This window comes from Cetorhinus maximus, unplaced genomic scaffold (genome assembly GCF_964194155.1).
Source record: "Cetorhinus maximus unplaced genomic scaffold, sCetMax3.hap1.1 HAP1_SCAFFOLD_201, whole genome shotgun sequence".
Taxonomy (NCBI): Eukaryota; Metazoa; Chordata; class Chondrichthyes; order Lamniformes; family Cetorhinidae; genus Cetorhinus; species Cetorhinus maximus.
Window position 1 is genome coordinate 637,011 of NW_027596179.1, and position 27,306 is coordinate 664,316.

Consider the following 27,306-nt stretch of genomic DNA (forward strand, 5'->3'; position numbering starts at 1 on the left):
ATTCTCTTCCCAGACAAGTCTACAGATACATGTACAAATTTAGCAAGAATGATTCCACAGACAGCTGGATATTATTAACTCAGGAATAGATATTTAGTATAACACCAGAAGGGATACATAAACTTCCTGATGTTGGTATTGTTTTTCCCTATTTATTTTGATATTTTTTGTATGGTAATATTCATACAATGAATAACTTACTAAAACTTCAGTGAAACAGAAACCCTACTTTTAAGTTTGTAACAATATGACACATGCCCCAACATTAACTCTGTTTTTCTACCCGTGCAAATCTTGTACAGATTAAATAAAAATCCACCAAAATTAATCAAGACGTGGGAGGGAAAAAAAGTGGCCACAAAAATCCACTGTGATTCTGGCAGGCCACAGGTATAATTTTGGTATGAGTTTGTTGGAAATGGGAGGCCCCATTCCTGGATGCTGGGAGATGAGAGAGATTAAAAAACTAGCTAGTGGCAGAGGTTCAAATAGGTAGATCTCAGCATTTACGATAAAATGTACTATCTCACAGATTATCAAGGTTAATAACTATTTTGGCAGCAGATTCCATCAAAGAATCTTAAAATGTTTAACATCTGAAATGACCAAGACTGACTCCATCATCATTCTGAGGAAGACTTGAATATAGCTCCAGGATCTCTTTTATTTTAATTTTATTTCTTTATGTTATTTTTTTTTATCGTGTCCGCAGACAGTCTATACATGCCCCAGCCAGAACTAGACACATTTTTGCACCTTGTTGAATTCGGCAAGATCTGCAACAGTGCAGGGTTCCTCTAGCAATAGGTATTGCAGGAGATGTTGCATAGTCTGTGGCTCAGTTCCACATTCACAAGTTGTCGGGCTGGTTGTATATCCCCATTTGCTTAGTGACACCTTTGAACGACCTACTCCAGTCCTAAGGTACCATTCAAAAGGCGCTTCAACTTCAAGAAGGCCGGTTGGAACGGGTTCACACGAGCACTTGATCGTAAGGTTAAACGCATTAAACCACTACCTGAGCACTACAACCTGTTTGCAAAAGCTGTCCAGAAAGCAGCCAGAAGGAAGATCCCCCGAGGCTGTAGAGCACACTACATCTCTGGTGTCACCAAGTAGGATGCTGAACTCTACCGGGAGTATGTCTCAATGTTTGAATCTAACCCCTTCTCAGGGGAAACAATATCTACTGGTGAGAGGATGATGTTAAGTATCTCTCAAGAGCGTCAAAACACCTGGGACACCTTGACAGAGACAACAGATCTTACAAAAAACAGCAAGAAGACATGGTCTCTCATACACAAACTTGGAGGCGATCCCAAGAAAGCTGCCCAACATCCAAATGTGTCTGCTAACCAAGTTGCACACCAGTTGCTCCTAAATGGAAAATTCAACAAGAAACAACCAAGAGCACAACCAGATAGGAAGAAGTACAGCGATAACCCTGGCTTCACTGGACCATTCACCATGGAAGAGCTGGAAACTGGTATATCTAGTCTAAAACACAGGAAAGCAATTGGTCTTGACAACATAGCAATGGAGCAGATAAAGCATTTTGGACAACAAGCAAAGAAATGGCTCCTACAATTGTTCAACCACTGTCTGGCAACAAACAAGCTACCTAATATTTGGCATAAGGCACATGTAATAGCACTATTAAAGCCCGGAAAAGATCCCTCAGATCCTAAGAGTTTTCGGCTAATTTCACTGCTTTGCCACACCAATAAGCTGTTTGAACGCCTGATACTCAATAGGATAGCACCAACTGTAGATGAGAAGATCATTCCAGAGCAAGCAGGTTTCTGCCCCGGCAAATCAACAACAAGCCAACTGCTCAACCTCACATAACATATCGAAGATGGTTTTGAGCAAGGGATGGTAACAGGTGCTGTTTTTGTAGACTTGTCAGCAGCATACGATACAGTGAACCATAGACATCTCCTCTGCAAGATCCTAGAGATGACAAAAGATATTCACTTAACAGAGCTGTTAGAAAGCGTGCTTCAGAATCGCCGGTTCTATGTTGAACTAGGTGGGAAGCGCAGCAGGTGGCGTATTCAGTAGAATGGTCTTCCTCAGGGAAGCGTGCTTGCACCACTGCTGTACAACATCTACACGAATGAACAACCTATAGACGGTGTCACACACCGTTTTATATATGCTGATGACTTAGGTGTCACTGCCTAAAGCATTGATTTTAACACCGTGGAGAAAACGCTTTCTGAGGCCTTGGAGGGACTAACATCCTACTATGAAGAAAACCGCCTTCGCGCAAACCCAAGACTCAAGTTTGTGCATTCCACCTCAGAAACCATGAAGCCAAATGCCAGCTTAAAGTAACCTGGTGTGGAGCAACACTGACGCATTGCGAGTACCCTATCTACTTAGGAGTCACCCGTGACAGACGCCTCACCTTCAAGAACCACATCAAAAAGACAAAGGCAAAAGTGAGCGCACGAAACAACATCCTGAATAAGCTCACTAACACAAAATGGGGAAGCAAGCTCAAAAACATTGCGAACCAGTGCACTTGCTCTTTGCTATTCCACTGCAGAATACGCCTGCCTTGCAAGGGAAAGATCTACTCATGCTAAGAAGATGGATGCCGTTCTGAATGCAAGCTGCCGACTTATCACAGGTTGTTTAAAACCAACAAACACCAACAGCCTATATATCCTGGCGGGTATCGCTCCCCCTGATATAAGAAGAACGGTAGCCAGCAAGAAAGAGCGACTCCGTCAAACATCAGATGAGAGGCACCCTCTACATGGTCACACCTACACCCAGCCGCCTAAAGTCAAGGAAGAGCTTCATGAACAGTGTTGTTCCATTACAGGATCTGGTGAGAAGGTATCTGCTATCTCTGAATATCAGCAGCTTTCACCTAGTGAAGTTAGTACACAAGGTTGTCTTCAAATCTGTCTTGAATGTGGATGATGCCGTGTGAATGTTCTAGCTAGGACTGATGTCAATAAGGAATCCCAAATACTTGACAAGGATGGAAAGTTCTAGATCTTTCTTGCAATCATTCCTTCATCATTTACATATATTGGTTGCCATGCAAGTCCCTCAGGAACAGGAACTTTATCATATCATTAAAGGGCTTAAAGGACTGAACAGCATCGGTGGAATATGCCAGACCTGATTACTGATCAACATGGCTAAAAGCACAGGAATAGGTAAATTGGAGAAAACAAATCAGAGGAAGAGCCTCCACTCTGCAGCACACAACCTTTGAACTGGCACAAAAATGTTCTCACATAAGTTATACAAGATGTTAATCTTTACGTGAGAATAAATGCTCATAAGATGGAAACCAGTGCCATTCCTCAATTTTCTTCGAGAATGTGCATTGCACTCAGGTCACCATATAAAACAGGTGATCAGGATAGGGCACATTTAAGGCTGACAGGAAGCTAGTGTTAAAAGGGGAACAATTTGTTTGTAACATGTATGAAAGTGGACTTTAACTTGGGGCTTGTGCTTGGTTTTGATACATCTGCTTATTTTTAAACAGATTTTCCCACGTCATCTTGCAGCAGGTGGGGGATGGTGACGAATTTCTGTGGGCAGCCAAACTTGAGGAGGCACTCCACAGTCCCTCCAGGTTGATAAGAGTCGAAGACCTTTGTGAGGTCAAAGAAGGCCATGAATAGAGGTTGCTGCTGCTCCCTGCATTTTTCTTGCGACTTGTCTTGCATTGAAGATCATGCCCACTGTGCCTTTTGATGGATGGAATCCGCATTGTGACTCTGGTAGGAGTTCTTCAGCCACAGGGAGGAGGTGATTGAGAAGAACTGTTGCAATGACCTTCCCTGTGGCAGACAGCAGAGATACACCTCTGTAGTTACTGTGGTCTTGTCTCCTTTTTTGAAGGTGGTCACAAATACAGCATCTCAGAGATCCTCTGGTATGCTCTCCTCCTTCCAGATGAGGGAGATGAGGACATGCATTTGTGTCAAGAGTACTTCTCAGCCGTATTTTAGTACTTCAGCAGAGATTCCATGTGCACCAGCGGCCTTGGTTCTTAGCTGTTGAATGGCCTTTTCAACTTCATGTCAGGCTGGGATTTTGTTGAGGTGGTAGCAGGTAGCAGGCTGTGGGATGTAGTCGAGGGAACTCATGTCGAGGACTGAGTCTCGGTTGAGGAGATCCTTAAAGTGCTCCTTCCAATGAGCACTTGCTGCCTGTGCCCTTGATGAGTGCCACTCCATTCTTAACTCTGAATGGGATAGGTCCTTGGGTGCTTAGGTCGTAAATAACTCACTGAATAATCCATGCATGTCGTGGCTGTTGGCGAGTTGCTGTATTTCCTGCACTCTTTCCACCCACCACCTGTTCTTTAGATCACGGGCTTTTTGTTGGACCATGGCCTACATATAGACCTGCTTTCTTTCCCTCAAATTTTGGTGGTCCTTCCAGTTCAGGAACGCCTTGTGCTTACTATTTAGTAGCTCCTGTATATTCTCATCAAACCAGTCTTCTTATTTCCTGGTGGAGAAACCTAGAGTATCCTTGCAGGCGCTGATAATGATAGAGTTAAGGGCAGACCAGGTACTGTGGAGATTCTGTGGTTCCTGTCTGCTCAGCGTTGCCAGGTTGCTTGTGAAGCGCTGTCTGAGTGGGTCTTTCTTTGCAGAGTCCTCGAGTCCATCGACATTGACTTTCCTGCCGCAGCACTTTTGGGCCAGGTTGATGGAGATAGTGGCCTGGATTAGGTGATGGTCAATCCAGCTGTCAGCTCCTGTCATGGCAAAGGTAGTGAGAGCATCCTTCTGGTTTCTCACCCGGATGACGGCATAGTCAAGCAGGTGCCAATATTTGGAGCGAGGGTGTTGCCATGAGGTCGTGTATTTGTTTCTCTGACGAAATAGGGTGTTCGTTATGATCAGGCCATGTTCTAAGTATTTTGTCGGAAGGAGAACTCTGTTGGTGTTAGCTTTCCCTACACCTTCCTTGTTAATCAGACCTTCCCCAGAGGTTTGTCCCCCTCCCAATTCTGGAGAGCTTATCTCCCTTTGGGATACGGGATAACAAGTGATCAAGACTGGTGTAGAATTCCTCTTTGGCCTCATCTGTTGCTTTTAAGGTTGAAGAAGCCATACGGACTCGAACATTAACTTCTTTTCTCTCTTCAAAGATGCTGCCAGGTCTGCTGAGTTTTTTCAGCATTTTTCGATTTTATTACCTTGTCCCTTGAGCTGGCCTTCTCCAGCCCACAGTTTCTCAAACAAGGCAGCGATATTGATGTCATAGCGCCAGGGCTACTATAGTGGTGTGAGGTTCTGGTCTGTCTCTGCTGGGATTGTCCATGAGAGTACTAATGTTCTAGGTCCCAGAATTAATTTTGAGGGGACAGAAGATGCCTGTGCATGGATTCTTTGAACGTGAGATGGCCGTTACATACCAACTACCACAAGGTCCTGACAGAGCAAAGTCTTTGTCCAATGGCAGGGATAGCTGAGATGATTGGAGGCCAGGGTCCACTGGGCAGACGAGAGTGAACACGCACACGTGGCCCTAAACCTCCCTATCCTGGGAGTCCACAATCCAGCTAGCTTGTGGGTCGATATCGAGAGAGATAATCAGAGTCCGAACCTGCACTCCTGTGGCATCATTCCTGCCTGGGTCTCAGGACGGAAGCAACTCACATTCACGCACTTACAACCTCTAATGTAACCTGGCATTCTTGCTTGCTAGCAGAACGGTGGGTTGGGCCCCAGCTTCTCTTCAGCTCTCCTCCACTTTCAGGCGCCACTAGGCCTCAGGCCTAACACACTTATCCACCAACACACACATGCACTGACAAGGGCTTTGCTCACTCCAGCTGGAGCTCGGCTGCCATTTTTCAGACATCTGCTGATGCGACAAACACGCTGCTCTCCATCGCCATCGCCGTGCATGTTCACTTTTAAGACCTTTAAGGAGATACTTAACTCTCAGCAAAGATTTATCCCAGTAAGAAGGAAAGATTCTTAGAAAAGGATGCATCGTCAGTGGCTGAATAAGGAAGTGAAGGATCATATAAAATTGAAAGAAACACTATATAAATCTACAAAGATTAGTGGTAGGTCAAAAGATTGGTCAGATTTTAAGAACCGGCAATGAATGACTAAAAAAATTAAGAGGGAAAAAGCGGAGTATGAGAAAAATTTCTACAGGTATTTAAGTAGGAAAAGAGTAACTAAAGCTAGTAAACTAAAACTATATTGAATCCTGAAGAGTCATTGGATTTGAAACATTAACTCTGTTTCTCTCTCCATTGGTGCTGCTTGACCTGCTGAGTTTTTCCAGTACTTCCTGCTTTTACAAGTGTTGGTCCTCTAGAGAGAGTGTCTGGGGAATCAATAATGGAAAACAAGGAAATGACAGAGATGTTGAACAGGTATTTTGTGTCTGTCGTCATTGTAGAAGACTTGAAAATCAAGAGGTGAATGGGAGGGAGGAACTTAAAACAACCATCATCACTAGGGAAAAAGTGCTGGGAAAACTATTAGACCTAAAGGCTAACAAGTCCCCAGCACCAAATGGTCTGCATCTTAGAGTCTTAAAAGAAGTGGCTGCTGAGATAGTAGATGTAATAATGGTTATAATCTTCCAAAATTCCTTAGATTCTGGAAGGGTCCCAGTGGATTGGAAAATAGTTAATGTAATACTGCTATTCAAGAAAGAGTGGAAGTTGTCAAGTGGGGGTAGAGCATCTGCAAAGGTATATAGACAGGTTAAGTGAGTGGACAGAAATTTGGCAGATGGATTATAGTGTGGGAAAATGTGAACTTGTCCACTTTGGTAGGAAGAATAGCAAAGCAGTATACCATTTAAATGGAGAGAGATTACAAAACTCAGTGGTACAGAGGGATAAGGGTGTCCTAGTGCATGAATCGCAAAAAGTTAGTTTGTAAGTACAGGAAGTGATTAGGAAAGCAAATGGAAAGCTGGCATTTGCTGCAAGGGGAATGGAATATACAAGTAGGGAAGTTTTACTGCAGCTGTACAGGGCATTGGTGAGATCACATCTGGAATGCTGTGTACAGTTTTGGTCTCCTTATTTGAAAAAAGATAATTGCGTTAGAAGCAGTTCAGAGAAGATTCACTTGACTTATTCCTGGAATGAAGGGCTCATCTTATGAAAAAAGACTGAACACGTTGGGCTTATACTCATTGGAGTTTGGAAGAATGTGAGGTGATCTTACTGAAACATATAAGATCCCGAGAATAGGGTAGATAGCAGGAGGATATTTCCACTTGTGGGGGAGACTAGAACCAGAGGACACAGCTTAAGAATGAGAGGTCTCCCTTATGAGATAAGGATGAGGAGAAATTTTTTTCTCTCAGAGGATCGTTAGTATGTGGATTTCTCTTCCCAAGAGAGCAGTGCAGGCTGAGTCATTAAATTTATTCAAGGCTGAGTTAAACAGCTTTTCAACAGACAACGGAGTCAAGGGTTATTGGGAGCAGACAGGAAAGCGGAGTTGAGACCACGACCAGATCACCCATGATCTTATTGAATGGTGGAGCGGGCTCGAAGGATGAATGGCCTACTCCTGCTCCTAAGTTCCTATGTTTCTTGTTGACTTCTAACCTGCCTGCCTTGGTATCTGCTGGCCTCCATTCTTGCATCAAACCTACTTCAGGAAGTGACGGTCCTGACTCCAGCCAGTCCCATCACCCTGCCATGAAAATAGTGTGGAGGGCACTATTGGGCAGGAGGCGAGATCGCATCATCGGGAAATCTCTCAAATCATGAGTGCCACCTCAAAGGGGAAAATCCAGCCCATAGAGTTGGGAGTATTATATTAGAATGGATAAAAGGTTGGTTAATGGACAGGAAGCAAAGAGTAGGAATAACATGAGCATTTTCAAGTTGGCAGGCTGTAACTCATGCAATGCTGCAAGGATCAATGCTGGGGCTTAAGCTATCGACAATCGATACAGTAATAAGGACATAGGCAAAGAGCCAGAGGCTAACGCATCTAGGTTTGCTGATGATACAAAGCTAGGTGGAAGTGTAAGCTGTGAAAAGACAATGTAGATGTTGAAAAGAACTATAGACAAGTGACAGGGGGAGAAGGTGATAGATGGGTTAACATGGGGAAGTGTGGGGTTATTCACTTTGGGAGTAAGAATAGAAAGCAGGCTATTTTTTAAAAGGCGCGAAACTTGTAAATATTGACGTTCGGGTGACTTGGGTGTATTCATGCAAGGAACACAAAGTTAGCACACAGGTACAGCAGGCAATTTGGAAGGCAAATTACATGTTGGCCTTTATTACAGTGAGATTGGAGTACAAGAATAAAGAAGTCTTGCTACAATTGTACAGAGCTTTGGTGAGACCACACCTGGAGTAATGTGCACAGTTCTGGTCTCCATTTTGAAGGAAAAATACACTTGCACTGGAGTTGGTACAGCGAAGGTACACTAAATTGGTTCCTGGGATAAGAGGGTGGTTCTATAATGAGAGGCCTAGTAAATTGCATCTAAAGTGGGTCCCTTGCAGTGGGAGGCATGATTGGGAAATTTGCAGCTGGCACAAAAATCAGCCATGTTGTTGATAGTGAAGAGGATAGCTGTGGACTCCAGAATGAGATCAATGGTTTGGTTGAGTGGGCGGAAAAGTGGCAAATAGAATTCAATCAGGAGAAGTGGAAGGTAATGCACTTTGGAAGGACAAGCAAAGCTAGGGAATACACAATAAATGGGAGGATACTGAGATGGGTAGAAGAAGCAAAAGACCTTGGAGTGCATGTTCACAGGTCCCTCAAGATGGCAGGACAGATAGATATAGTGGTAAAAAAGGCAAATGGAATGCTTTCCTTTATGGGATGAGGTATAGAATACAAAAGCAGAGATATATTGCTGGAACTGTATAAAACATTGGTATGGCCACAGCTGGAATTTTGTATACAGTTCTGGTCACCACATTACAGGAACCATAATTGCTCTGGAGAGTGTACAGTAGAGATTTACAAGCATGTTGCCAGGGCTTGAAAATTGCAGCAATGAGGAAAGATTGGGTGAGCTAGGACAAAAACAAAAGACACTGGAAAAACTCAGCAGGTCTGGCAGCATCTGTGGAGAGAAAGACAAAGTTAACAGATGGAGTCAATATGACTCTTCTTCAGAGCTAAAGGGAGGTAGAAATGTGGTGAAATATATACTGTTTAAGGGGGGTGGAATGGGTGAAGCTGGACAGAAGGCCTGCAATAGGTGGAGGCAAAGGAGAGATTGCAAAAGATGTCATAAACAAAAGGTCAAAGGGTTGTTAATAGCGGTGGTATTGGCTAAAGGAGGTGTTAATGGTGACATTAAGAGTGAAAAGCAGAGCTTTCCATTGAGCTTCACTGGAGCATTGCAGCAGGCCAACGATGGACATCTGGGCATGAGAACAGGATGGTATGTTGAAATGGCAAGCGACAGGGAGGTCTGGGTCATGCTTGCGGGCAGACCAAAGGTGTTCCGCAAAGCAGTCACCCAGTCTGCGTTTGGTCTCTCCAAAGTAGAGGAGACTGCATTGGGAGCAGTGAATGCAGTAGACTAAATTGAGGGAAGTGCAAGTGAAATGCTGCTTCACTTGAAAGGAGTGTTGGGCCCTTGGACGGTGAGGAGGGGGAAAGTAAAGGGGCAGGTGTTGCACCTTCTGCAGTTGCATGGGAAGGTGCCATGGGAGGGGGTTGAGGTGTCGGGAGTGATGGAGGCATGGACCATTTTTATTTTTTAATTTTTATTTATTTTCTCACTTACTTTCATTATTATTATTTTTTATATTTATTTCCATTTCTATTCATTGTTTTAGCCTTTTCGGTCTTTTTCCCCCCACCCCACCAGGGCCATCTGTCACTTTCCAGAGTGCTTACCCTGGTCCTACCATTATCACATCCTACTTTCCACTCTTAATGTCACCATTAGCACCTCCTTTAGCTAGTACCACCACTATTAACAACCCTTTGACCTTTTGTTTATGACATCTTTTGCAATCTCTCCTTTGCCTCCACCTATCACTGGCCTTCATTCCAGCTTCACCCATTCCACCCCCCCCTTAAACAGTATATATTTCACCACATTTCTACCTCCCTTTAGCTCTGAAGAAGAGTCATATTGACTCTGTCTGTTAACTCTGTCTTTCTCTCCACAGATGCTGTCAGACCTGCTGAGTTTTTCAGCATTTTTTGTTTTTGTTTCAGATTTCCAGCATCTGCAGTATTTTGCCTTCAACATAATCCCTTTGCTCTTGTACTCTAAGTCCCGTTTAATAAAGCCTAGGATACTGTATGGAAATATAGTCTGACAGCATAACATATGAGGAATGTTTGAGGATTCTGGGTCTATACTCGATGGAGTTTAGAAGGATGAGGGGGGGATCTGATTGAAACTTACAGAATACTGAAAGGCCTGGATAGAGTGGACGTGGGGAAGATGTTTCCATTAGTAGGAGAGACTAGGACCCGAGGGCACAGCCTCAGAGTAAAGGGAAGACCTTTTAGAACAGAGATGAGGAGAAACTTCTTTAGTCAGAGAGTGGTGAATTTATGGAATTCACTGCCACAGAAGGCTGTGGAGGCCAGGTCATTGAGTGTATTTAAGACCGAGATAGATAGGTTCTTGATTGGTATGGGGATCAAAAGTTATGGGGAGAAGGCAGGAGGATGGGATTGAGAAACTTATCAGCCATGATTGAATGGCGGAGCAGACTCGATGGGCCAAATGGCCTAATTTCTGCTCCTATGTCTTATACCGATATTCCCAAAAAAGTGGAACTAGGTAAGTTAGGCAATTCAGAGATGGGAGTTTGCATTGACTGCCTATGACAAATGCGTTGTGAGTCAATAGCACCATGCTAATTAAAAAAATACCGTAACAAGGTGCTTTCTCAGAGGTTAAGCAGGATTGGGAAGCCTGTCTTCCTGTTCACCCTGGCACTAACTACATCATCTCAAATACATTCTCACACAAAAAGGAATGTTTTCAGGAAGTAAATAATTTGCATACTTCAGGCAGGTTCTTCAAGCATGATTCCAGCTCATTGTTCTAGTGGGCCTTAAAGATCCTTTGGCACAATTTGGAGAAAAGTCAGGAGTTCTCCTAGTCTCCTGACCAACATCTCTCACTTAACCAAATTACCCGGCCATTTATCTTACAGCTGTCTATGGGATCTTCCTGTGCATAATGTGCACCTGTGTAACTGCTGCATTTGCCTACATAATAAGTTACTTCAAACTAATTCATTGTATATGAAGCAATTCTTATTGTTTCTAAGAGGATACAATTGTGCATACAAGGATTAGCTGTGGCTCTTGCCTCTGAGTTAGAAGAGTGAAGATTCAAGATCCACCCCAGGCACTTGCGCAGAAATTCAAGGTTGACACTTCACTGCAGCACCGATGGATTGCTGCATTGTCAGAGGTTCTGTCCTTCGGATGAGATGTTAAGCTAAGGCCATGTCCGCCATCCCAGCTGGATATCCCTGGGCACCATTTCAAAGAAGAGCAAGGAGGTTCTCCCCAATAGTTATAATAGTCCTGGCTAATATTTGCCCCTCAACCACTCCAACTAAATCAAGTGATCTAGTCATTATAACACTGCTGTTTGTGGGATCTTGTTGTGTAATTTCACACATTACAACAGTGACTACAGACTGAATTATACAAGGTACCGGATTCCCTGTGCCTCCACTCAAAAGTTGGGGGGAAGCCTGCTGAGGGGAGCACAGGCTGCCCTGCGGCTACTATACTGGGGGCAAGTTTGCCACCCTCCTGGATCAGGAAATCCTGCCTCAGAGAACTTCCTGCCAATCAGAAGCCAGCCACTCTCCATCGCTTCGGGACAGAGGCATGCGGTGTTGGATCAGGATTTGGGTCAGTGTTTGGGGGTCTCGCTAGGTACCCAGCTGGCAGGCCCTGGCAAGGGAGGGGGTGGGGGCAGGGGTAAGGAATATGGTAGGCTGGGGTTTGAAAAGTCATGGGGCAGGGGAACCGGAGGGGGGGGGGGGGGGGGGGGCTGCTAACACCTTGGGATGTCCTCTGGTGGGCTCAGGGGTCCTTTAAGGAGGGACCTCCCATCGAGGAAAGGCTTGGTCTATTTCTGCTACTATTTCTTATGTTCTTAGGTATAAACATGTCATAGCAGCTGCAGTTATTGACAAATCAATTATCCGACTAAAAGGCTGAGTTGAGAACCTGGCTCACAAGGCCTCAACTAATGTGGTGCGAAGTAATCTTCAAAAGATAACCAGGAATGAATGATAGGAGGTGGTCCATTTTCCAATATATTTTCCCTGTGGGAAATTGACCATCCTTCACTCAGCCAAATAATACGAAGCTGATTATATAGCAAATCATAGGCACAAGTTTGCATCATTCTATGATTATTCTTTAACCACTTATTTTAATAGTTTTATCTTTCAATCATTGTACTGCACAGTGTTTCACCACAGGTAACGCTGATTTGGCAGCTTGGTCATCAGCTGTTGCATTTAAGTTCTCATTCTGTTTTTAGCTATTATTGTATGCTGTGCTGGATTTCATCAGATGTTAGAGAAACCTTTCCTTTATCGGTAACGACATGCTTCCTGCCTCTGACTAATCACTAAGCAAACTATAGGTTATTACAGTCGAAACATTTCACCACCCCCAACACCTTTGTTTCAGAATAAATCTATTTAAAGAAACTGCTGGAGACAGCTATATTGTTATTTTCCTGAGAATGGAGGCAGAGTAGAACATTAAACACTGCACACTAAGCTGTCACTATCCAGCAACAAAGAACAATTCATACTCTTAAGTTGGTTGCATACAGACAGGGATCCAAAAGGGTTAAGACTAAGGCTGAAGTTCCAAGCATGACACTTTATTAAGCAGACGTTGCATGCAATATTTAAAGCAAAAACATTTACATTTGACAGTGAAGTCCTGTTCAGCATTGCAATAAACTAAACTTTATTTTTTCAACAGCCAATTACATGCTTACGATTTTGTTTGGGATTGGTGGGGGTGGGGTGGAGAAAAATTGATACCTAAGCATCAAAATGCTACAAAATTAGTGACTGCAAACTGCATTCTAATGAAATGAAAATTATCTACACCAAGATATCACCCTCAATTATTAGGTTGTTCCTACAGTATTTCAATACTTGGATGCTTTTTATAGTTAGAAACATCTTACTTCTAAATTACAAGGCAACTTCATTTGTATTTCATGATGCTAGGTTTCCAACAAAACGTCTCTCAAAAGTCAACTGCAGTTCCTACATACAAACCTAGACTCCTGTGATCCAGAATTTTACCTTCTCTAGCGTATTGCAAGTACATTAAACCTGCATGCAACAAGACAGTCTGTAATGAGCCAATTATCCTTAATAAGAGCTGTAGATTCAGACAGAAAAATGAAAAGCAAACTTAGCCGGTTTTGTGCAAATATTATCCTAACGTACCCTCAAGCAGATTCTAAATCTTAAGTTTTTGCTTGTGCTTAAAAACAACAGGTTTTGGAAGAATTTTGATCCTGTTTCAAATTGCTGCTTTTAATTGTTTTGGTGTTAAAAACAACACTATTAACCCTTTGGAGTAGAAGTTTTCAGTCAACTATACTTACGTACACCAAAAAAATTACAGAAACTGAAACCAATGTCACCAATGCACTGAGGGGTCACCAATGCAATGAGGCATATCTCAAAAGATAATTTCACTTGTCTACATTGGTTAAACAAAAATGTATCCGTTTCTTCCACATGAAAGAGAAACAACCCTTTTGGAGAGGAAACAAGCCATTTGATCTTTTAAGTAAATGAAACCAATAACTGAAACCTTACTACAGCAGTAAGCAGAAAACTGAAAACTTGCAAGTTTTGTAACTAACTGTGGTAGATTTTCCTGTCATTTAAAGTGCCACCAAGGACTGATAATCAGAATCCATACCAAAGGCAGTAATGAGAGTAAGCAGCTGTTGGTGCACTGTAAGTAAACATGTATATAACAACAACTTGCATTTGGATAGTGCCTTTAATGTAGTAAAACATTGCAAGAGGCTTTACAGGAGTGTTATGAAACAAAATCAGACAATGAGCCACATAGGAGATATTCGGGCAGGTAGCCAAATGCTTACTCAAAAAGGTAGGTTTTAGAGAGAATCCTAGGAGGAGAGGGGTAGAGATGTGGAGTGCTTAGGTGCGAAGGAGGACATTAAATGGCTTAAAGGGTCATTGGCTTTATTCATAGAAGCGTAGAGTGCAAAAGCAAGGAAATTATACTAAGCCTTTATAAACACTGGTTAAGCCTCAGCTGGGAGCACTATGGTTGATTCTTGGCACCACACTTTAAGAAGGGTGTCAAGGCCTCAGGGTGCAGAGAAAATCTACTAGAATTAAACTAAGGATGAAGGATTTCAGCTGAAGGGAGAGACTAGAAAAACTACAATTGTACTCCTTAAAAATGAGAGCATATTCTGTGTTTCAACCCACATTCATTATATTACATTTATAAGTTATTTGTTAGATTGGGCTATTCCAATTGTCATGTCCTGTAAAGGCATACCATACTGATAAGTTTTAAAACATAAACTACACCCAGTGTGGAATCTTCTGGAACTGACTTTTCTTTTTAAAATGGGCAATGATGGCCGCCGAGGGTCACCTGACTCTTGCCTGTGGTCCCATCCTCGTCATTGTGTCTCTGTAGGTGTCCATCCCCGTTAAATGCTGGGGGTTAATTGAAAATTCTGGAACTGATAGCTTTAGAAAAATGCCACACTGCCTTGAAAGGACAAAAAGGACACATTCCAGACTAGAGATGTCACTGCCAATATCATGAAACCATCCAAAAAGGTATTGCCTGACTCGAATGGGTTGTTCTGAAACAAAAACAGTGATTGTCTCAAACCCAAGGGTGAATGCCCAGGTTGCGGCTAATCAACTCAAGCCAACACCATTTGGAAGGGAGCTGTGAGAAACCAAATAGCAAGGCAGCCATGTTGGTCTCCCTATTTAAAGCTTTAAGTGCTATCTGCCGAAAGACACGGCAACTGCAGAAACAACAGCCAAGCTGAAATATTTTCTGCATCAACTTTGCTGAAATCAGCTGTCTGCCTAGTGTTGTGTTTCCAGAACAAACTTGTAATTAATAAAGGCATAAATAACTTTATAAATAAAGTGTGACATCTAACAAACCCTCTATCACCCAAACTGATGCATTTCTATGATCTCTGACAAGAAGCTTTATCACCTTACAGTTCAAAACTATATATTGTAATTTGTATTTTTAAACTCTCAGTGAGCAGAACTTTCGCTTGAAAATCGGACAGGAAGCAGGTGCATGTTAAATATGTTGCATGTGAAAATTGCTGCAAAAGGATCCTCCATTATTTTCACAGATGATGGACACCATTTTGTCTTGGAAACTGGTAGTGAAACTGAGATATTAAATATTTATGGAGGAGATAGAGATGGTGTGTCAAAAGTTGAAAAGTGCAATATTAGACAGTTCTGAAATTAATTCTGAAAAACAATAATACTGAGTATGTGAACAGCTAGCATGGCATAACTAGTACAATATCAGGCTTGTTCATAGTTTTAGAGCTATCACTGTCTACTTATTTTTTTGTAATATACACACCAGACTGCACTGTTTAATTTTAATGAGGTCCATTAGGCTAATAAAGACCCTGCCTACAATCATTCTGCACTCAACATTACAGAAAACATTTATCTGCAAATTCCTCAAATGTACACCATACCTCAGCCAGAAACAAAATAGTTTTAAAAACATTGCATATGTCTTCACATTCTGGAAACAATTATCATGGATATAATTGTATTAAAGCCTTTTATGTGCCAGATTCTACTGAAATTATTAAGAGGTTTATTACTTGAAACAAAAGACTGCCATTTTGATGTTGTAATAAAATAAGGCAAACCATGCAAACAGAATGTTGCGACTTCAGATGCCTCAAACAAAGATCCAGTATAACCCCCATTATTTAACATGTGCTATTGCTTAATCTTTATAATGCATTTGTGACTGTTTTGCCATAAAGTTCCAAACCCGAATTGTTCAAAATACTGCAGCCCAATTTTATCTTATTAATTTCCCATTTTCACGACTCTGTTTTATTGATTGGTTTCTATAGGCTACTGACATTGAAACTTTTAGAAAAGTTTCCACAGTCAGTGTTTTGCCACTACTCTTACAGGGCAATAAAACTCAGCCAATATTTTAACATTATGTGACATAAATAGGTAATCTGCTTCTAGAAATGAAAAAAAATGATTATCACTATATTTTAAATTAAGAATGGTTGTGTCTCCCAATATTATCACCACGGAATAATATATTGCATCATACTTCTCAATTTCACTACCTGAATTGATACTGCGATCACTATGTTTTAGGAACTCATCTTATATAAATCAAATATTTAAAAATAACTGGTGTCATCACTATAAAATAAATTCAGTATTTTTCACATATTGTAGGATTGTTCACCTGTTTTATTGCAATGTAACAAGTGTGAAGTTTCTTCCGGACACAGTAATTGCAAATTAACGAAGGCTACCATTAATGATAAGCCTCCGTAAGGGTGGAAAATTACTGTTTGTAGGCAATGCTTCAGGGCATTAGCATGGTTTCAGGTACAACTTCTTAGAATAAATGTCAGTTGAATCCATCCAAAATTTCATCAGTTCTTGATTCACCAGATGGAAGTATTAAGATTACACTAAATTCAGACTGACCGGGCCAATGTTGGATACAAAGTCATTATTACTTACTTTTTCCATTGCAGCCAAAAGAATATGGGCATGCCCAGAGTATTCTGTAATAGAAATTCAGACTTATTGTGCTTTATATTGAATTATAACAATTAGCAGATTTAAAACTTTGAAAAGGCAGCTTCTTTTTAAGAAATATAAATCCACACTTCAAAAATAGTTAAATATAAATTAATTTCACTGTGGAAGTCATTCTAATCACAATTGTCATTTTTACAATCTAAATCTGAAGTCAGTCTGACGGTGAATTGAATATAAAATATATTTGAGATTATAGACTGTAATGTAAAATCAATAAATCTTGAATTCATTCAAAAATCTTAAACCACTGCTTAACCTGTATTTTTAAAAAATCTATCCCTTTCTGCCAGTTTTCTCTCCTCATTGCATTCCTTGAAGGCACTAACTCCTTGATCAATTTAGCCTTCATGCACAAACTTAGGCAGCAACTGGCTGCAGGCTCTTTAATCATAGTGGATAACACAGCTAAGCCTAATTCTGTCCTCTAAATTCCACACACATAATTCCAGCAGGGGCCAGTGGATGGAAACCCAAACACCCTGGCTAAGATCAACTAAATCAGCATTGACAAAGAACCTTGGACCTTCCTAGTTTTTGCAGCTCAGCTATTCGTTGCTTTAACCAGATGAAGCTATGCCAAAATTATTGCACATATCAGTTTAAAATTGAAGTTGCAGAATTTATTGTTATCAATATATGTGGTGAAAACACTATCATTTACAAGATGGGACAGAAAATGTGAAATATTTGTTACCTTTTTTATTTGATAAGGGGGAAGGGGGGGAAAGCAGGGGGGAAGATGGAGTGGGGGAGAGGGGGAGCAGAGGGTACGGGGAGTGGGTAGGGAGGGAGGTGCTGTTTTTGCCTCCAATATTTGTAGTGCTTCATGTAAATCTGGGGCAGTAATTATTTCATTTTTCTCCCAGTCTTCTAGTACTTAGTGGAAGTTAGTGTGTAGTAAAAGAAAATGAAAAACTTACACAGTAAAAAGTAGATATAAATACTATAAATAATCTGGATTAGGATATGGCATAGCAGATTCTGTCTGGACTGCAAGACTGTTCAGAGAAAACAAATCTACAGTAGATGTCTCCGTCTCAAATCTTTACAGCTCAGTGTCATTGAGTTGGGACACATGGGCAGGGGAGAAGTATCTGGACAGTTTGCTCTGGATGTTGGTGATAGCTCGTAAAGAGGTACAAATTCCAAACAGGATTGGTATGACTGATAGTGAGCAGAGTACGAGGAACCAAGGCGAGATACAAGGTGAGGTACAAGATGAGGATCTGCGGAAACTGATTCTATTCAACATGTAAAGTGTACTTGCTACCTGTGAGGACAAGGATGAAGACTGTCAGAAGGACAGCTCAAACGCTGATCATGGCACTTTGGAGCAGGAGGCTATCCAAAAGGGGGAGGATGGGCAATGTGATACTTGTAGGGAATTCAATTATTCGGAAAATGGATTGCATCCTTTGTAAGCAGGATCAAGAATCCACTTGTTATGTCATCTGTCAGAGTGAGGGACATGTCGAACCAGCTTGAAAGGACACTGGACAGGGAGGATGAGGATTCAGGCTTTATGATCCATGCTGAGACCAACAACATAGAGGAGAATTTTCCCCACATCGGGCAGGGAGTGTGGGTGCGGGCGCCGGCATGCGCGGTCCCGATCGCCACCGACATTTGCAACCACGCCACCATTTTACGTGGGCAGACCAATCAAGGCCCGCCCAGCATGTTTGGCGACTCCTGGGAACAGCAGGAGTGGGCGGGCGGAGGCGGATCGGCAATCACCGCCGGGTCAATTTGCGACCCGACAGCCTGTTTAAAGGCCACGCTGCAGCCGCTCCAAGGCTGCTGTACATGGCCAAAGGTCGGGGCCAAGGCACATCGAGGCTAGCCATTCAGGAGGGTAGGGCGGTTAGTCACTGTGTGCCCAGGTTTTCAGACGAGTGCCTTGCTGCCCTCCTCGAGGAGGTGGCAGCACGGCGGGAGGTGCTTATCCCCGAGGATGGGAGGAGGAGGCCACCCCACTTGACCAAGTGTGCGTGGGAGGAGGTAGCGGAGGTTGTGAGCTCCCAAGACATGGTGCGGCGCTCATGGACCCAGTGCTGCAAGCGGTTCAACGACCTGATGCGCACAGGAAGCATGAGTAGCATGTTGGCACCGTTCAGTTCACCCATCATGTAAGCTTCTCCCCCGCTGGCACCCCTTGTCTGAGTGGCCTGAGTGCAATGAGTCATTGATGGCATATGTCCTTAGCTGGGCGTCCCAGCAGATATTCCCTATGCGTTCGTCAGCCTGAGAGAGTTGTGATGAGATGGGTTCTGCACCCACAGCATGTGGTGGACAGACGTCCACATGACTGTGGTGGGGGCAACCTAGAGGATCTGCACCCAGGCGCAGTGCTCGAACTCCAGGACATGTCGAAGTCAGGGTGATGACATGGTGGGAGGGGATGTTCAAGATGGCGTGGCACAGATAAATCTGCTGGGGGAAGGATGCACTCCACCCCTGCAATGGGCAACTGGGCTTGGGGTGGGCCGGCCGCCAGGAGATTGACGGTACAAGTATCACTTATCAATACTATTTTTTCATTTCCAGGAGAAGAATTCTCATAACAACACCGAGCAGCTGAGGGCTGGCGGTAGACCAGGTCAGATTTTGCTGCTTAGTCATTTTGAGCAGGAGGCCCTCGACCTGGAGAGGTGCCAAGTGCCCAGGTCCACTGGAGCCGGAGAGGCTGGGGTTCCATGGGCAGGTATGTATGGCCAGCACTCACGTCACCAGTAGTCTCCCAACATCCATGGCAGTGCTGATTGTTGAGTGAGTGACGTAACCAACATGGCTTGCCCATTGCGTGTGGAATGATGAGCGCATGATGATCCAGGGGACAGGCATGTACATTGACATTGCCCGCAGGCTAACTGATCGAACTTCCTTAATCTTCCTTTCAGCATCAGCAGTGCAGGGCCGGGACCCGGAGCAGCAGGACCCTCTCTGACACCTGAGGGGCACCAGTGAAGATATTGCACCTTGATGGGCATCATATCTTCAGCTAGTGTCCCGGGTCACAGCGGTGATGGCACTTCACAGTCCCTGGAGGAGCTGGTGGAGACAGAGAGTGCCAATGGTGCCTGCAGTCGGAGGACTGCAGGGGCCCAGGCACATGCTCAGTTCATCGCTGATGACGAACCTCTGGAGTCATCAGCGATGCAGCCAACTGATGAGATGTGGCCGGGTGTGCGGGACCATCTTGTGGAGATACATGAGGCTATGCTTGGCTTGGTGTCAGTGGTGGAAGTGTCTATGCGGACCATAGCCAATGCATTGAGCCTCATGGCTGAGCGCCAAGCTTCCTCCATGGAAAGAGTGGCGACTCTCATGGAGAGGCAGCTCCAGGGACAGGACCAGGGGTTCCTGGAGTTGAGCTCGGACCTGCAGTCCCTCACAGGGTTCACTGACCTCATGTGGTCAGTGCCCATGTGGGCGGTGGTTTGGGCACCAGGTATCTCACCTCAGTGCCCATCCATCTACGGTGAACAGGGAGGGCCGAACGGACCTCACGTCGGTGGAGCAGCTGCCTGTCGTCTCTGCTGGCGCCTCTCAGGGCACACCGGATGAGGCCGGCAGATCCTCCACCCTTCTGCCTGTGACCGTGGCACCCAATGAGGCTGCGACGACTGGGGAGATGCCAGCTGCGGAGCTGGCATCTCCCCAGGCTCGGTGGGCCAAGGGAAGACCGCCAAGGTCATCGAGGCCAACAGGACAGCAGAGAGAGCAGGCTGTCTCAGATGCCAGTGCCAGCGAGGGGGCACTACAAAGACATAGCACCCGCAAACGTAAAATGAAGGCACTTTAGACACACCCTGGGTTCATGACTGGAGGTTTTTTGTTGGCCCCCCTATGAATTTCTTCTCATTGTGTGTGAAGTGCAACACCATTTTATTTCTGTTGTCAAGAGACTTTTGTTACAGCATTAAATTTATGTCACCTAAAATGGCTGGGGGTGCCTCTTTTCTTGGGCAGGTGTATGGGTTCCTGAGATTTGATGAGTGATTTGTGTGTCATTTACATTTACTGGCTGGGCCCATCGTCAATGCTCCTATCCAGACAGATTTTGCACTAAGGTCCCAAGGATGGAGGCTACAGGCCAGGCTTGTGTTGGAAATCCATATGTGCTGTGCTAGCTAAAGGTTCCTTGGATTAGAGCTTCCCGGGTGTCCCTGCCTCCCTGGAATATGCCCGGGTCAGCATATGCCCCCTCATCATTTCCCTGTGCGTTCTCATCCTCAGACTCACTGCTGGACTCATCGTGTGCAGCCACAGCCACTCCATCTACATCTTCTTCATCCACTGCATCCCCCCTTTGCAGCGCAAGATTGTGGGGAGTGCAGCATGAAACCACTATCAGGGGCACTTGATCTGGGAGTATTGTAGTGCGCCCCTGGAATGATCCAGGCATCTGAAGCGCATTTTGAGAAGACTGATGGCTCTCTCCACCACAGCCCTTGTGGAGGCATGACTTTGATTATACCGCTGCTCAGCCTCTGTTCTTGGATGGCGGAGAGGCGTCATGAACCACCTTCTGAGGAGATAGCCCTTGTCACCCAGCAGCCATCCATCCAGCCAGGCTGGAGCACTGAAGAGCCCTGGAACCTGCGAGTGTCTGAGGATGTAGGCGTTGTGGGAACTGCCTGGGTACCTTGCACAGACTTGTAGAATCAGCATCCTGTGATCACACACTATCTGCACGTTCATGGAGTGGAAGCCCTTCCTGTTGATGAAGGCACCGGGCTCACCTGCTGGCGCCTTGATGGCCACATGTGTGCAGTCTATTGCACCCTGGACACGGGGAAGCCAGCAATCACTGCAAAGCCTCTGGCTCACTCTGTCTGGCTGGCCTCGTCCCAGCGGTAGTGGATGAAGGTCAATGCACGCTTGAACAGCACGTTTGTGACCTGCTTGACACAAGCGTGGACAGCTTTTTGTAAGATGCTGCAAAGATCACCCACCGACCCCTGGAAAGAGCCGGAGGCTTAGAAGTTGAGGGCAGTGGGCATGGGGTGTCCACCCACAGTGTTAGCTGAGATCTCTGGACCAATCATCTGACAGATACTGTTGACTGTCTCCCTTGGCAGACGGCGCCTCCTTCGGCATTGCACCTCAGACATATTGAGGTAGCTGGTTCATCACCTGTATACCCTGGCAGCAGGATAGTGCCGTCTTCTGCGGCCCCTTGTGCCTTGGACTACCTCTTGGCCCTGCACCCCTTGTGCCTGCGCCTGTCCTCCCAAAGGTGGCTCCCCTGCAGGCTGAATGTGCACTCCTGGCCTCCTCCCCCTTCTAGCCCTCCCTTCCTCTTCAGATGAGGTGCCTCCGGTGGAGAGATCACCTCCCATTGCCAGGCTCAGGGGGGCTTCCTGAAACTTACAGGCCCCAAAACAAATCCTCACTGAAAAGTGCTGACCTGAAGGTTATGAGTCCAGTCCAAGCAGCTGCTGTGCGTTTGCAACTTTTCCACCTCACACAGGAAAGTTTCACTAATTTCTGAGCAGTAACTTTTAAACATCTGGATTCGTGAACCCACTGAGCCTCTTCTCCTGTCCAGGGATGAGCTTCATGAAAATTTCTAATACTCGCCTGCTCGTGCGACGAGCCGAAGATTGCAAGGGCACCTTAAAATCCAGGTCAATTGGTGCCTCAAGGGCCTTAAGTGGCCTGTTAATTAATGGTGGTCACGCAACAGACATCATCGCGCGCCTGCCCACTGAAATATCGCGATGACGTTGGGATGCGCGCCCGACATCACCGCGCGTCATATTACGTGTCGGTGTGTGGGTCCCGCCACTCCCCCCCCGCCCCCCCACCCATCAATGGAAAAATTCTGCCCATAGGGAAGGATCATTGAGTGGTTCTAGCACAAAAGTAGGGTATTTGACCAATCGTGTAAATGCTGCTTTCTGCAAAAACAACTCAGCTAGTCCCACATTCTTGCCCCTTAAGATTCCTTGTGAGGAAAATGGAGGAGCCCATTCAAGACTTTAAGAGTTTATAATCTCTGGATTATTATCCAAGCCATGAGCAAATTGGTGTAAAGATAAGCAGACTAGGGAGATAAATGTGTGACAGAAGTAGTGGTGTGGGAGAGAGAGGTTGCATTTCATGGGACACTGGCACCATTATTGGGGTAAGAAGGAACAGTGCTGTTGGAATGGGTTACATCCGAACTGGCCCTAGAGGAAAGGATAAATAGGGCGGGCACAAGGGCTTTAAACAAGTAAATGGAGTGAAGGCTCAAACAGAAAAGGTAGTATAAATAATAGTTTGAAACTGAACGAAAGGGAAGCAAGTAGAGTAACTTTAGGCACCGCAGGCATAATTGATTAATTTACTAAAAATTATTTTACTGATTCATTTACTGAAATACCGTTTTAAGGATCGGATTGAGCTGGTGAGGACAAAAATATTGGACTTAGTGGGCTGGATTTTCCCAATCTTAGCAGTACCCCGATGTCAGGAGCATTTCCGGGTCCCAACCCCGCTGGAGGTTGGAGTTCTCCGATCGTCAGTATTTTGTGGAAGGCAACAATTAGAGAGTCACTTCCCAGTATCCAGTCAATTACACAGGGTGGGTGTGAGTAGGAAGCGGGAGCTGGAAGTGACAGGGCCCAGTTAAAGGGTGCTCGTCAGTTTTCAAAGTGGATGTGAGCAGAGAGAAGCAGCACTGAGGGGACAGTACAATAGAGAAGGGACATGACAGTCAGACCTGGCAGGTCAGCTCCAAGGTTCTCTAACATCTCGCTGGAAGTTACGATAGAGGTGGTGCGAGCCAGGCACCACATTTTGTTTCCTGAGAACGGCATGAGAAGGCCAGCCAGGCAAACAAAGGAGGCATTGCTAGAAATCACCGGAGCAATCAGCAGCTGCACTGTTGTTAGCAAGACTTGGGTCTAGTATTGGAAGCACTTCAATTACTTTGTGTGTTCTGGTAAGGTGAACATGAAACATTGCCAAGGTCTCAACATTGAGCATTTTAGAGATGGTACACCTCTAAGCAGGAGGACCTCAAGACACAGTGATCAGGTACACCGAAGAGATCACTGCCCATTGCCATCCCGCAGTGATCAAAATGATGTAAACTTGGAAAGATGGTAATGTAAACACCGGGCAACTGCAATGACAGAAGCATCACCTCAGGTAGTGGGTCAGGATTGGCAAAAGGGAAGGTTGAATGTAGCTTACCTCGCCATCCTCAAATTACTGGGAAAATAGGCACACAACGCAGAGAGGGGTCATTCAAAAGGTGGCGTGGCCAGCCTGGCAATCCCGCAAGGATCTGTGCTGGGCCCTCAATTATTCACTGTATTCATTAATTACTTAGATGATGGGATAGAAAACCACATATCTAAATTTGCCAATGGCACAAAGATAGGCACCACTGTATGCAGTGTATATGGAGCCATAAAATTGCAGTGCTATTGATTGAAAAATAGATTTCAATCACTTACTCTCAGTTTTGACCAATGTACACAAACGTGAGGTCATCCACTTTGGACTAAAATTAAAAGAATAGAGTACTTTCTAAATGGTGGAAAGCTAGAGACAGTGGAGTGTCTGAGGCCCTTATCTCTGGAGGACAAGAATACAAGTTTGGATAGAAGTCATGCTACAGCTATACAAAGCCTTGGTTAGACCACACCTACAGTACTGAAAGTAGTTCTGGGCACCTCGCCTTAGGAAGGATAAAATGGCCTTGGGGGGAGTCCAGTATAGATTTACCAGAATGATACCTGGGCTCCAAGGGTTAAATTACATGGAGAGATTACAAAAACTAGGGTTGCATTTCCAAAAATTCAGAAGGTTAAGGGGTAATTTGATCAAAGTTTGCTTATTAAGGAACAGATAGGGTAGATAGAAACTAATTCCACTGGTTGGGGAGCCTAGGGGAAAGGAAGACAGTCTAAAAATTAGAGACAGACCTTTCAGGAATGAAACGAGGAAACACTTCCTCACACAAAGGGTGGAACTCTCTTCTACAAACAGCAATTGATGTAGAGCAATTGTTAATTTTAAATCAGAGACTGAAAGATTTTTGTCAACGTAAGGTATTAAGGGATATGGGACAAAGACAGCTATGTTGAGTTGGATCTCAGATCAGCCATGATCTCATTGAATGGTGAAACAAGCTGGAGGAGATAGGGACCTACTCCTGTTCCTATGCTCCTATGATACCAGCTTCCTAGAACTTCTTAAGTTACCTTGAAACTTTTACATCTCCACGAGGATAATAGCCATTGAAATTAACCATGATTATAACCTTCAACAAAACTCAAGAATTCATTTGGAGGGGCTATGGAAACCTGTAACTTAAATTGCAGTCAATTCCACTGATTTAATTTAATTACAGAATTTGTTTTGAATTCATAAATATTAGCATGGGATATTTACTCTGCTCTGCATATGCTTCCCAAATTAAAGTTGCATCTGGTCCTGATCTCAATTATCAACAGAGGTAAAAGTACAACTGACTTACCTTTGTTATTGCTTTTATTTCTCTGCTTCACCTTGAGATAGTGTTAATATATGCAGTGAGCTCTCACTAGTTTAGTTTAGCTGAAGGTCATCCTCACAATAAAACGTTAAATTAGCTGGTACTGACATTTGTGTTCATAAGAATCAATGATTCTTGATCATTAAGCAAGAATGAACATGTTTTTTAACCTGATATATGGATCTAAGTTCCCCAAGAGCCTGAATGGATAAGCTTGTAGATAACTTAGCTATACAGACCAGCAAAACCTCAGATTCAATTCCTGGTTTGTACTGAATTAGTTGGTTGCTGTTGAGGCAGCATCATTGATATTACACGTGAACTCAGTGATCTTGCATTAGCAAGGCGGGGGAAGATTCCAATGGTCCCTTTGCAGCAACCCCTGCTGGAAGTACAAGTACATGGTTGTACACATAAGGGACCATGCATTGCTGTAATTTTCCCTAGCCATGCTTGATCAATCTTCTGACATTCACCTTCAAGAATAACCATTTGGGCTCCTGGCATCTGTGGATCTGCACCTCAGTAAGAAAAGGGGGAGGGAAGGAGAGAAGTCAGTGGCAAATGCTTAACTCCTGCTACTACTCTTGTACTTATAAACTCTCACACAATAAAGCAGCTGCACTCAATTAAACACAACTGTTTAGCACTCCTTCTAACCACTAGATTCTATATGTGGCTAGATTTATTTTGAGTGACTTGTATTCAATCAACTGCACTTGTCTGCATGAATAAGGAATGTGGTACTGGTTAGGGATAGTGCAGTCAGGGGAACAGATACTGCTCCCTGCAGCCATGACCTGAAGCCAGTGATTGCCTGCCTGGTTCCAGGTTTAAGGATATCTCCTGATGGCTATAAAAGAGCTTGGAGCATGAGGGCAAGGACCTAGCTGTCATGGTCCATGTAAGAACCAATGATATTAGAAGGACTAGGAATGATGCTCCATGGAATTTAAGGAGATTGAGTCCAAATTAATAAGTAGAAGCTCAAAGATAATTGAGATAGTGGATGGGCTACCAAGGAAGAAGATGCTGCCAAAGTCTAGTGAAAGAGAAAGTAATTGAGATACTAGATGGGCTAAAAATTGATAAAGAGTAGGTGTTAGAAAGGCTGGCTATATTTCAAGTTGATAAGTCATCAGGACCAGATCGGATGCATCTGAGGGTGCTGAGTGAAGCAAAGGTGAAAACTGAAGAGGTATTGGCCATAATCTTCCAATTTTCCAAGGACATTGATGGTGCCAGAGGACTTGGGAACTGTGAATGCTGCAGCCTTGCTCAGAAAAGGGTTCAAGGATAAACCCTGCAACTACAGGACAGTTGGTTTAATCTTGGTTGTGAGAAAGCTTTTATTAACAATAACCTGAGCAAAATGAACAGTCACTTGGACAAGTGTGGATTAATTAAGGAAAGCCAGCATGGATTTTTTAAATGCAAATCGTGCTTTATTAACTTGATTGAGTTTTTGATGAGGTAACAGAGAGGGTTGATGAAGGTAATGTGGTTGGTGAAGGTAATGCAGTTGACGAAGGTTATGTGGTTGATGTGGTGTACATAGACTTCCAAAAGGCATTTGATAAAGTGACACAACAGACATATCAGCAAAGTTGAGACCCATGGAATAAAAGGGACAGTGGCAGCATGGTACGAAGTTTGCTGAGAGAGAGGAAACAGTAGTGGTAAATGGTTGTTTTTCAGACTGGAGGAAGTACACAGTGGTGTTCCTCTCTGCTTTTCTTGATATATATATATTAGTAAGCTGTAACTTAGTATAAGTATCAAAAAAAGTGGTTGTAGAACTATGTGCCACATCTCCACCCTTGATCACATTAAACAACACCCTGCTGGTTAGCAAATCTGCTACCTTGGGTCCATGGTGACAGACATTCTGTCTCTTAATGCAGAACCCGATACCTGCATAGGGAAAGCAGCTACCACCTTTGGCTGACTCACAAAATGTGCATGGAATAAT

General features: G+C 44.0%; 1 protein-coding gene across 1 annotated transcript in view; it reads right to left on the bottom strand.

Moving 5' to 3' along the window:
* LOC144673021 (E3 ubiquitin-protein ligase MGRN1-like) overlaps positions 1–27,306 on the bottom strand; it is a gene marked incomplete at its 5' end in the record, with an annotated part of 136,732 nt that overhangs the window by 64,966 nt on the left and 44,460 nt on the right. Inside the window, one exon of the mRNA XM_078535020.1 lies at positions 16,757–16,800. Coding sequence (XP_078391146.1) covers positions 16,757–16,800 — 44 coding nt within the window. The remainder of the gene's footprint in view (positions 1–16,756; positions 16,801–27,306) is intronic.